The sequence below is a fragment of the Actinia tenebrosa genome, unplaced genomic scaffold, assembly GCF_029948245.1.
Source record: "Actinia tenebrosa isolate PJP-AT-01 unplaced genomic scaffold, QUT_ActTen_1.0 PGA_scaffold2__45_contigs__length_23673736, whole genome shotgun sequence".
Taxonomy (NCBI): Eukaryota; Metazoa; Cnidaria; class Anthozoa; order Actiniaria; family Actiniidae; genus Actinia; species Actinia tenebrosa.
In genome coordinates this window covers 22,019,907-22,033,419 of record NW_028292579.1, presented here as the reverse complement: position 1 = coordinate 22,033,419, position 13,513 = coordinate 22,019,907, and the positions used below count along the sequence as shown (strand labels likewise).

Below are 13,513 nucleotides of genomic sequence, written 5' to 3'. Positions count from 1 at the left end.
TTCCGTTAACACTGCACAGCTGAGACCTCGTCAGTAAATAAGAACGGAACCACTTGAGTGAGCCTTCATCTACGCCATAATTCGATAGTTTGGACAAAAGAATTTCATGATCTATGGTGTCGAAGGCTTTTTGGAGGTCTATGAAGATTACTCCGTTAAGTAGTCCCTTGTCTATATTAACTGACCATTCGTTCGTTGCTTCGAGCAACGCGGTGACAGTGCTGTGCAGGGAGCGAAAGCCTGACTGGCATTCCGTCAATAACTGGTTTTCATTCAAATAATCGTATAGTTGATCATAAACGATCTTCTCAAATATCTTTGAAGCAGTGGGGATGACCGAGATTGGGCGATAATTGTTTAGGTCAGTTTTCTCCCCTTTTTTAAATATAGGCGTTACTTTCGCTATTTTCCACTATGGTTAGACTACATGCGATGCACAGGTTCAGAGTCCTCACTTGGAAGCTGTACCCACAATGGATGGGGAAATGTTTACTCTAGCTGCAATGGTCACATATCATTGATGCTGGCGTTGTGTAGTGGACTTTAAATGCATTATTATTAAATATAGCATATTATCAAATTCAAACAGTTGATCATTTTGAATACTATAAAAAGAAATATTTACATCACACAAAACAATATTGACTCACAACTAAGTTTCTCAGCATTCTAATATAATGAAGCACACTCCTGGAACAAAAAATAACGTACGAGAAGCAAAATAGCCGAAACGTCATTGCTTTAAGAGCAATATAGCCTTGCTATGACTTTAAAGTGAAATACACGGTTATTTGTCACGAGTCGATAAATATTTTCTTCGGCCTTGGATTACCTCGGATTGGAAGAACGTCATAACAAGGCGTTCAACTATGAAGCGATATATGTTGTTTAATAGTTGTTAATAGTCAAATTGTACTCTCTTTTTTTCTTCTTTTCTTCCTCGGAAACTGTACTCACAATGGATGGGGAAATGTTGACTCTGTGTGCAACGGTCATACATAGGATGTTGGTGTCTCATGTAGACTTTTGAGTTGGATTTGCTTTTCCACTTAGTTTAACTTTCTACGTGGTAGCAATATTTTTTTCATATAGGTGCAACATTCGTGGGATGTTGGTGTTCTATTCTATAAATTGGAACACAAATTATTTAAGTACCAAAAATGTCATTACCACTCTTTCATCACGATTGCATATCTGTTATGAAGAAGGCTGGTAATTCGACATGTGGCGCTACCGGTAACATCACTCAGCGCATTGAAAACCGCAGTGGTCAGTGGGGAACAGTATGCCATTATTATGGTCCCTGGGATATGCCTGATGCCAAGGTCGCCTGTCGTCAACTTGGCTTTACTAAAGTTGTAGGAACTTGGTTCTATGGACAAGGGTCTGGTAAAGTATGGCTAAACAACATGCAATGTACGGGCTCCGAGGCCTCGCTTGGAAGCTGTACTCACGATGGATGGGGAAATGTTCACTCTAGCTGCAACGGTCACACATTGGATGTTGGTGTCGTGTTGGTATTGAATCCTTATCACACTGTATTAATTGGGCTTAGTTATGGCTGAAAATGGTAAATGTAAATAGTCGGGCAAATGGGGAACATTGCGTACTTAATCTTATGAAGACCTATATAAAATATGCTTTGCAGTGCGCAGGTTTACAATCCTTACTCGGAAACTGTACGCATATTGGATGGACAAAATCAGCTACTCTAGTTGACTCTAGCTACAACAGTCACATGTGGGATGTGGTTGAGCTGTTTTGTATATTGGAGCAAATATTCTCAAACGGCTTTAGTTTTTGCATATATTCTATCATAACCCTGTTTTTTAGGTTTGTTGAGTATGGCATTGATTTGTTAAGCGGCAATGGGTCTTGGTTTGGCTCTCCGACACTACCTGGCAACACTTACGGGTTGAAATAACTGAATAAAAAGTGCTTCCATTGCTCAATTTCTGTCATTTGACCATAAATTAAGAATGTCTCTTGCCTATATTGATATAGCAAGTTTTACTCTTTTCTCTTCTCGTTTTTTGTTTTATTTGACTCCTTAATTGATTGATTGTTTATCCTTGAATTCTTAGGGCAGCCGTATGCAGCATTTCAGCAATAAAAGTTAAGCTTAACAGTTACCAGTGTCCATGGCTAAACCTTGGTTATGATTAACGGGGAACTGTCTGTGATGACACTTGGGGCACAAATGGTTTGAATACTGCTAAAGTTGCATGTAGACAACTGGGTTTTACCAAAACTGTTGGATATTCGAACCGTGGACAAGGGAAGGGTAAAATATGGCTGTACTATATGCGATGTTAATGCTCAGCATCCCCACTTGGAAGTTGTTCTCACAAAGGATGGGAAAATATTTATGCTAGTTGCAACATTCACGAGGATGATGCTGGTGTCGTGTTATGGAATTAAGAGATACAGAATTGTTAGGGTTATGTATAGTTAGTACTCTCTAGTAGTCGCAGAGCACAAGAGCGGTTATGAATGCTCCACTAAAAATAATGTTTCCTCGTAAGAACCGCAAGGTATATTCATTTAGGGCCATGTCCTACGGCCTAAGCTTATAGGTGAAGGTAGAAAACAAGGTTCTTGGGAACAAAGAGCCAAGTTTCATAGCTGATTTTATTTTATTTTGATAATTCGACTTATTAATAAATTAAGTAATAAACTTAATGCAGGTTGACAATATTGTCTAAGGAGATAGAGAGTTCAATGTCACTGCCAACCGTAGCTGAGGCCAGCAACCGCTCAGTGCTGACAAAACGAGGTGGAGAGATCGGGAAGATGGAGGATAAATCTAGAGAAGATTTAATCCAGTTGGACGAGGGGCTTGATTATCCGTAATCAACAAGCCACGTTGCATATCATAAAATTCGGAGTTGATTTCGTATCGTGCTTTATGCATGTCACAAAAATGTAGATCACCAGATTTATCAAGATGGTTATCCTTATAATTACTGGGACATGAATGATGCCAAGGTTGCATGTCGACAACTTGGTTTTACCAAAACTGTAGGATATTGGTACTGGGGACGAGGAACGGGTAAAGTATGGCTGTACTACATGCGATGTACAGGCTCAGAGGCCTCACTTGGAAGCTGTAATCACAATGGATGGGGAAGTGTCTCATCTAGCTGCAACAGTCACACATATGATGTTGGTGTGTCACTAAACATTGACTTACAAAGTATTGTTAACACATGGCTCCAGTTTTTGCATTAATTCTATTGTCGTCCGTTTCTCACGGTTGAACATCGCAAGTCCATTTTCACGTCTCATGTTTGACATATCAGTTCAAAAGCTATCCCACAGTTGGTGCAAGACAACAATAGGAAACAGTTTGTCACAGTGGCTATGACTTAAGGTTCTTGGAAAGGTTGCAAAATCTTTTTTCATAGGTAGTAAACTAATCATTCTCTCCCAAAGACAAAAAAAGCTCAGCTTCTTCAGAGTATAGTATAGCTTAACTAATAACGGTTCGAGTCTCGCCAAAATTGTTTTGGATGGGGAAGCGTTTAATATTACTGAAATTGATACACACGGGATGTCAGTGTGCCATGATGTTTAAAGATACACATTATAGATGAATGTTTTTATTTACTTCGCGAAGAATGAACGTAATATAATGTTACGTATTCAACATATTTTTTAATAATGAGATTTTCTTCCAAAACAGGGAAGAAAAGATGCTTCTAGGAAGATGTCATGAAGCAGGGCAACAACTATCTGTTACAAGGTTCAAAAGGAAAGTAAGTAACTAATATTACTATTTTAGAACCTATTCTTTTATATCCTTTCATAACCACTTAGGTAAAACGGTGATAAAATAATGATTTAAATTTTTTTTGAATCTTGCGATGGGTTTTGTACTGTACTGTATCCACTTTGCTAAACCACAATATTCGTGATTGGTGTCAATTGGCTGTCATTTTATCGTAAACATCCAATGAAATAAGGCGACGGAATGATGAAGGACCAGGCGCCTTCTTCAGTAGAGAGTTTTTAAGCCTAGTTTATCAACAATTATGAAGGATATATTTTTTCAGCACAAACCGGAAAAAGAAAATGCTTCTAGATGAAAAAGCAGGCGCTCTGTGAAATAAATATGAACACCATTTCAGTGCACACTGTAAAGTTAACCTAGCCAAGAATATGAATTATTCACCCGACACAAAACAATAGTGACTCACACCTAAGTTCCTAATTAAGCACACTCCTAAAACAAAATAATAACGCACGAGAAGCAAAATAGCCGAAACATCATTGCTTTAAGAGCAATATAGCCTTGCTATGACCTTAAAGTCAAATACACGGTCGACAAACATTTTCTTCATTCTTGGATTACCTTGGATTACAAACTATGAGGAGATATAAATCTTGTTTGAAAGTATTCAACGAAGCTTAATCTTAGTTACTTCTTAGAATTGAATTGAACGCTATTTACTATTGAGTCTTGAGCAGCCAAAGCGTAGGTCAGTGGGGAACGGTGTGTCATGCGTATGGTAACTGGGATATGCCTGATGCTAAGGTCGCATGCCGTCAACTTGGCTTTACTAAAGCTGTAGGAGCTTGGTACTATGGACGAGGGACCGGTAAAGTATGGTTAACCAATATGCAATGTACAGGCTCAGAGGCCTCGCTTGGAAGCTGCACTCACAATGGATGGGGAAATGTTCACTCTAGCTGCAATGGTCACACATATGATATTGGTGTTTCATCCTTTTAAAGGTATCTCGCGATTAGTTTTTGAAGTGAAATACATGACTCTTTGTGACTATTCGACCTATTTTTCTTTCTCCCTTGGTTTAAACTCTAAACGATTATAACCATGTCGTTACAAAGCGCCTAACCATTGTTATCATCAAAGCTTCAACTTATATTAATTATTGCTGAGCATTAAATTCGGAAGTATCAGACTAAAAAGTGCTTCCATCGCTCATTTTTTTCTCTTTTAACCACGAAGTTAGAATGCAATTCCTCTGGCCATATAATTTTCAAATGGCAAATTCTACTCTTTTTTCTTCTTTGTTCTTTTCTTTTTCTTTTCTTTTTGTTTTTCTTTACCTCAACGTCTTTCTCTATAACGTTGGCCATATGCTGTTTGGTTGTTCATCCCTGTTTCTTAGGGCAACCATATGCAGCAAATCAAAGTTAAGCTTAACGACAATTCCCAGTGGCTAAACCGGTAAATCGCCAATGGGGAACTGTCTGTGATGGTATTTGGAGATCAATTGATCTGAATACTACGAAGGTTGTATGTAGGCAACTGGGTTTTACCAAAAGTGTTGGCTATTCGTACCGCGGACGAGGGACGGGTAATGTATGGTTGCATGGCATGCATTGTTCCGGCTCAGAGGCCTCACTAGGAGGTTGTACTCACAATGGATGGGGAGGTGTTAGCTCTTACTGCAACGGTCACACATATGTTGGTGTCGTGCTTGTTTTGTATCAAACCTTATCACACTGTATTAATGAAGCTCAATCATGGCTAAAACAAGTGATATAGTCTACATAGACAGGGCGATGGGGAAAGTGTTTATTTGTTATTGCCGCTTTAATATGAATGTTGCCATGCAACCCACAGGTTTAGAATCCTTTCTGGAAACGTGTACGCATAATGGATGAAAAATGATAACTCATATTCATATGCAACAGTCATACGTTGGATGGTGGTGTGGAAATTTGAAATATAGAAGCTCGGAAATGTAATTTCTATCCTAAGTTTCTATTAATATATTAGTTTAGGCTTCAGTGTATACAACCATTGTTTGGGGATTCACTGATTCCCTCAAATTGGGTAATAACACGGTTTTGAGTGCAATTTGGGATTAATTTGCAGGAGTGTGGGACATTGGCTCTACGGACGAGGGACGGGTAAAGTATGGCTGTACAGCATGCAGTGCTCAGGCTCTGAGTCCTCACTAGGAAGCTGTCCTCACAATGGATGGGGAGGTGTTGACTCTAGCTGAAACGGTCACACATATGATGTTGGCGTCTCATTACTTTATAATATTGTCGCTTGGTCATCTACCAGTTGAACTGATCACAATTTGTAATAATAACGCTCTTTTTTGAATAACTGTTTAGTTTATGCTTTATGAAACTGCAATTCTACAAATGACCTACCTTTGGCTCTTTTAATCAAGTAATACACAGATGGCAAGTAGTGCTACCTGATGTGTAAAATCTTTCTTGTTTTTTTGATATGCTTGACTCAAAATATATTGATAACATATTTTCTGGCTGTTAATCCTTTTCAATTATTTGAGCAACCATATACCGATGTTTTAATGCAATCCATTATGTCTACTTAAAAGAAGAACTCGGGGAAAAGCCAAAGTTTTTTGCAGATCAAGGTGTCGGCGGCCTTATACAAGTCTACCACAGTGGTCAATGGGGAACAGTGTGCGATTATTATCGTAATGGTTACTTTGATATGAATGATGCGAAGGTCGCATGCCGTCAACTTGGTTTTTATGGTGCTTATTATGGTTATGGTTACTTTGATATGAATGATGCGAAGGTCACATGCCATCAACTTGGTTTTAATGGTGCTTATTATGGTTATGGTTACTTTGATATGAATGATGCGAAGGTCGCATGCCGTCAACTTGGTTTTACCAAAACTGTAGGATACTGGTGGTATGTACGAGGGACGGGTAAAGTATGGCTGTACTATATGCGATGTACAGGCTCAGAGTCCTCACTTGGAAGCTGTACTCACAATGGATGGGGAAGCGTTTGGTCTGGCTGCAATGGTCACACATATGATGTTGGTGTTGTGTTGGGCATTTTAAATGCATTAATCAATATTGCAGTTATAGTAGTTCATATATATGTTTATATTATACGAATTACCGAAATGGAAATTTGCAGGGAAGATTTTTTATGGGTGAAAAGATTAACACTGGAGTTAATTATAGAATACTAACAAATGCCATAGGCATTAAAGAAGATGTTAGGTTTCGTGGTTGAATGCAAGATAGCATGTTCGTTGAACTCCAAGTATTCAGTGCCGCTGTCAATTTTGCACAGTTTTACATCACCCCAGCGCATATTGTGGTGCTCTTCTGTGTTTTTTCAAACACAAGATCATTGATAATGCTGTTTGGATAGGACTTTAATTTAGGATGTCTTTCAAAACTAGACAACATCCCTCGTAGCGACGACGGTTCGTACTCTTGGCCTTCTTTGGTTCGTACACACACGAAAAACTCACTGAGAGGTTTATTCAGCTCGGCAGGAGGAATGTCGACTATGTCGCTGCGAGTTTCACCTTTAGTTTGAAGAAACTTGGTTAACAAGGAAACATCTCTAGTCGTCTTTTTCACAGTATTTGTATTTCTTGTTCTTTAATAAACGACTCTACTGAATTGTCGAGTGACACAAATCTGGAGCTTTCTGCAGCCATTTTCGCTCAAGTTGCAAAGGCGCCAGTTTGTCGACACAGTGAGGCTTCGTCGATCTTGTTTCTGATCGGACGAACGATAATTTTTCACTAGTGAAAATACATCGTTCGTATAATCAGAAATGTGAAAGGTATTTTTTGACAAGGGAAATCATCGTTCGCCTTTCTCATTGGCTAAATTCAGCACACGAACGAGAATTTACTAAAGTAGATTTCCGTGTGTTAATCTCAGTATCTAATTGCTAATCGGCATGGGATGTACAGGGTCAGAAGCCTTACTTGGAAGCTGTTTTGACAGTGTATGGGGAAATGTGAAATCTTACTGCAACAATCACAAATTGGATGTCTTTGTACTATGACACGTGACTATGATGTATATATACAAAACAATCTATACAAAAATAATATATTTTTTATAGTTACAGTAAAAACCGCATAAAAGAACACCCATTTTTGGAGTTGAGGCTGATTTTGTTCTTATTTAACGGGTTTTTACTAAAACATCAGTCTGAAGGTGTTCTTAAGGTGTTCTTAAGAAAAATGTTTCTAAAATATATATTACAGTATTACTGTATAGACTATCAATATGTAGATGATATCAATGTGTAAGTTCAAAAATGTTATTTTAGAATATCTTGACTGCAATAATAACTGTATCAAAACAGTAGAAAAAGAAATATTGTCAGGTCAGTCTTGGAGTCTGCTACTGGTAACACTGTAATCTAAACCGTGTGTGGATATTATTCTTATCACTTTGATATGAATGATTCCAAGGTCGCATGCCGTCAACTTGGTTTTACCAAAGCTGTAGGATATTGGTGGAATGGACAACTGCAACGGTCACACGTTGGATGCTGGTGTATCACTATATGTATTTGAACACAACATATGTAAATTGCACACTTTTCATTGTCACTCCGTCATCTAGGTTGCAATTATGTTACTAGGAAGGTTTGTAATTCGACCCGCTATGTAACTACATGTACCATCACTCAGTTTATTGAATAACTTATTAGATTACGACTCCATTTATCTTTAACTCCAAATTTCCAAACGGTGCAAGGGTTCAAATCGCTAAGTTTCAAATATTTAATTATTGTTGACTGATATGTTACCCTAAAACGAAATGCATAAAAATTAAGAATCGATTTTTGCTTACCAGCTTTCATGATGATGCAGTTTTGTCCTGTAAAAATACGCGGAAATCTCCAAATTTTCAAGTTAAATGAAAGACATCCGTCGTAATTTTTACTAAACCTGATATCGTGTTGAGTTATCTGTAGTTATCTTTCATTTGACAAGTAAAACCAAACAAAAAAGCTAAAAAATGTCAAATATTTAATTATTGTTGACTGATATGTTACCCTAAAACGAAATGCATAAAAATTAAGAATCGATTTTTGCTTACCAGCTTTCATGATGGTGCAGTTTTGTCCTGTAAAAATACGCGGAAATCTCCAAAATTTCAAGTTAAATGAAAGACATCCGTCGTAATTTTTACTAAACCTGATATCGTGTTGAGTTATCTGTAGTTATCTATCATTTGACAAGTAAAACCAACCAAAAAAGCTAAAAAATGTCGCCAATAGAGAATTTTGTGGAAGGGTTTTTCAAGAACAAAACTAGCCCTGTGGGGTGGCTGGTGGTGGGTCGTGTACACGTTACAAAAATCCTGTGCGGGAGGGTAGTAAGGTCGAAATTCGTTCTCGTCCGAGTCCTACGCATGCTGGAGGTCAATCAAAGCATTGGTTGTTTTTGAATAACTGATTAGTTCGTGTTTCCTTGAACCTGAATATGGCTCGTTTTAGATGGGGAAACGTATGAATGAATGAAACCTTTATTTAAAAATAAATAACACCATGGTAGTTCCTTCAGAACTAATAAAAAGCTCTGCTAGCAATGGGAGCCCTGGCATAAAATACGAGTACAAATAAATAGAAATACTTATAAGGGTAAGGTAAGGTCAACTTTATTTACACACGCTAGCCTAAATCGACAAATGATGGTTTCCATTAGGGGCGTGCCGCAATAGAAACGCTTTAAAAAATATACATAAAAAACTCATGTAAGTATAATATATTAGATTTTTAAAATGTTAAAAGAAAAAGTAAATAAATAAATGGAATAGATGAATACAAATAGATATATGAGTTTTTATTACACATTTTAGCTCGATATCACTTCACGGTAAACTGTCCAATCAAATCTTGCGATATATTTTACTTGAACCAATCACATTGTTTTTTCTATTCAAGTTACGTCACATCGCTAGATGTGGTAGCTTTGCGGCGTTTTCTCGACGTATGAATCGAAGATGGATGAGTCAAATCCTCGATTCGTTATCTTTTCAGAAGATGGAATTTCCCAATTTTTGGAAGAGAATGAAAACCAAAATACTACTAGAAAAACAAAACAAGACATGGCATTGGTAAAGGCTTTTTTAAGCCGCAAAAGTGATAGAGAACCAGAAGAAATTACTCCTACAGAGCTGGATTCATACTTGAAAGAGTTTGTTTTAGGAGTACGAAAGCAAGATGGAACCAACTACGAGCCATCTTCTCTCCGCTCAATCATAGCAAGCATCGAGAGACACCTGAGGAAAAAGAAATATGGAGTTTTCCGGTACTCGCGAAGTGCTGAAGGCTAAGCAGAAAGAGCTCAAATCTTCGGGAAAAGGAGGCAAACCAAACGCTGCACGCTCCATTACTGAGCAGGAGATAGATGAGTTTTACAGAAAAGGTCAGTTGGGAGGTGGATCTCCAGAGGCTATGTTAAACACCCTGTGGCTTAACAATACTCTACACTTTGGTATGAGAGGAGGAAAAGAACACAAAGACCTTTGTTGGGGAGACATTCAGCTTAAGAACGATGAAAGTGGGGAGCTTGAATACCTGGAATATAATGAACGCCAAACGAAAACGAGAACCGGCGAAAACTCGAGAGATATTCGTCCTGTAAAACCAAGAATGTATGAAATCGAGAGAAAGGAAAGATGTCCAGTTAAACTATACAAAGAATTTGCTCTGAAAAGACCACAGGAATGCAATACAGCTGATTTCCCCTTTTACATAGCTGTAAACAACGTGAAAGAAAGAAAGGCGACACAGGCTTGGTTCAAGAAAACACCTCATTCATGAAAACAATTGCTTTAAATGCAGAACTTCCCATGAAGAACAATCTTACCAACCACTCTGCACGTAAAACTATGCTTCAGAAGCTGAATGATAATAATATTCCTCCAAACCAAATCATGCAGATATCTGGTCACAAGAACATCCAGAGCATAAACAACTACCCGTCTCTCAACTCTCGACAACTTCAACAGATAAGTACCATTATAAGTTCTTAATCACAGCCCAAAGAACTCTGTGTTCAAAAATCATCACATTCAGATGTAATTTTGTCTTCTAGTGTTGGTCAATTTTCATCTTTTTCGACTACAACTTGTAGTGTACCTAGCATTTTTTCTAATGCTACGATTTCTGGAAGCAGTATTGAGATCAACATAAACAACAATGCTCAACCTGCTGTGCCAGCTAAAAGGAAGCGATATGTTATAGAATCTAGCGATAGTAGTCAAGAGTGACGAGATAAATCTCTATTTAGTGTTTATTTCTATCAAATTCAAAATGAATTTTGTGCTTCTTACATTTTTAATTAAGCTTTAATATCTTGAATGATATTGAATTGGAAACGTATAATTCTTTAACATTTTGAAATGGTGTAAGTCGGTTAAGGATATTTAAGACAATAAAACATTTTGTGTTTTAGGACTCGCTCGTTCGCGATATGATACGGAAAAACTCGTGAATAAAAACGATATCAAGTTCTTAACATGTGATAATCTCTATATGCTATAAATATGTGTAAATATATATAAGCCACTCTACGGCTTTAGAATCGCCTCCAGCGCGCACGCCACCTTATCCCGAATCCTCCACCCTCCCTAGTAACGAAGAAAGGTGAGAAATTCGGGACAAACCCGCACGCGCACCGAAGACGACTCCCAAACCGCAAAGTATCCCATAGTACATTCAAAATCTACATGACTATATTTAAAATACTATTTACAAAATATTATATATAAGATAAGTGTATAATTTATAGGAAAAAAATTCATTTAAAATACAGCTATTATATAATAAAAAGACTTTTTGACAGTTTGGGTTCTAACACGTGGCAAATGTAATAATTTAGACTGTTTGGTAACCCTACCCTTATTAAAATGAAAATATTCTTTAATAAAAGTAGGGCAATTACCTAAAATACATTTCTGAACTAATTTTAAAACGTGGTCATTCCTTCTAGTCTGCAGAGCAGGCCATTTAAGTTTACATAAAGCTTGATCACTGTCCTTAGATCGAGTGACTATTTTATATGCCCTACTTTGGAAATTATCTAATAGAGTGGTAATGCTAACCCAAGGACAATTCCATACAGTGTCGCAGTGGTCAAAAATTGGGCAAATGTACGATAGGTATATAGTATTAGCAGCATAAGAAGTCGAATTTGTACGTGAGACAGTATACCAAGTCTTTTACCTGTTCTAGATCTAATGTACTTAATATGAGAAGTTCAAGAAATAGTGTTCTCAAATATTATGCCAAGATACTTTATTGACATCTTCAGACTTTGATCATTAAAATTAATTAAAGTCTTTGAATTTAGATGGTTTTGGATGAGTCCCAAACAACGTGGTTTCAGTTCTGGTAGTGTTTAAAAAAAGACGGTTTTCATGGAGTCAAGCACCTCAGTTGGATAAGTCGTGATTCAGATTCTCTTGCATGACAGAAGTATTTGGTTCGGCAAAAACCAACTGTCATCTGCGTACATCAATACATTGCAGTGTTTGATGCTGAAGGGTAGATCGTTGATGTGTAGAACAAAGAGCAGAGGTCCCAGAATGGAGCCTTAAGGAACACCAGCAGTTATTCACAGTGGGTCAGACGATACTCCACCAACACCCACGACTTAAGTACGGCTATTTAATTAATCCTCAAACCATTTCAACTCTTTAACTTTAATCCCAATAGCACACAGTTTCGTCAGCAATATAGAGTGTTCTATGGAGTCAAATGCTTTACGCAAGTCCACAAATTACTGCACCAGTCATGTGAACCTGGTCAATATTACGCCTGATTGTATCAGCGAAAGACAGCGCTGCAAAAGTGGTAGAGTGCTGTTTTCGAACTCCCCATTGATAAGGACTCAGTAAATGCCGGTTCTCTTGCAAGTATTTAACTAGCTGAGAGTGCACAATTATTTCAAACAGATTTGATATTACTGAAATTGATACACACGGGATTTTCGTTTGCCATGGTGTTTATAGATACACATTATAGAGGAATGTATTAAATTACCTCGCGAAGAATAAACGTAACATAATGTTACATATTCAACATTTTTTTTTAATAATGAGATTTTCGTCCACAACAGCGATAGAAAGATGCTTCTAGGAAGATGTCATGAAGCAGTGCAACAACTATATGCTACAAGGTTCAACAGGAAAGTAAGTAACTAATATAACTATTTTAGAACCTATTCTTTTATATCATTTCATAACCCGCTAAGGTTAAACGGTGGTAAAAGAATGTTTTAGTTTCTTTTGTATCTTGCGATGGTTTTTTTTGCTTCGCCCTTATGGCCGAAACGGTACTGTATCCACTTTGCTAACCCACAATATTCGTGATTGGTGTCAATTGGCTGTCATTTTATCGTAAACATCCAATGAAATACGGCGACGGCTTGATGAAGGACAAGGCACTTCAGTAGAGAATTTTTAAGCCTAGTTTATCAACGATTATGAAGGATATATTTTTTCAGCACAAACTGGAAAAAGAAATATGTTTCTAGAAAAAAATCAACAATTGTAGTATTCAAAAATGTCTATACGCTTTACTATCAAAAAGTCATTCAAACAGCCCCGATTGCAATTTTCAAGCGTGAGCACGTAGCGGTGGCTAGATGAAAAGTCAAGCGCTCTGTGAAAGAAATATGAACACCATTTCGGTGCTCACTTTAAAGTTAACCTAGCCAAGAATAAGAATTATTCACCCCACACAAAACAATATTCACTCACACCTAAGTTTCTAATTA

General features: G+C 37.4%; 1 protein-coding gene across 1 annotated transcript; it reads left to right on the top strand.

Annotated features, from left to right (window-relative positions):
- The first annotated feature begins 1,160 nt into the window (after positions 1-1,160).
- On the top strand, positions 1,161-2,853 carry LOC148909611 (galectin-3-binding protein-like). The gene is made up of 2 exons (XM_089034214.1): positions 1,161-1,517; positions 2,707-2,853. Exons 1-2 carry the CDS (start codon positions 1,161-1,163, stop codon positions 2,851-2,853), a joined length of 504 nt encoding a protein of 167 aa, XP_088890340.1.
- Positions 2,854-13,513: the final 10,660 nt, after the last annotated feature.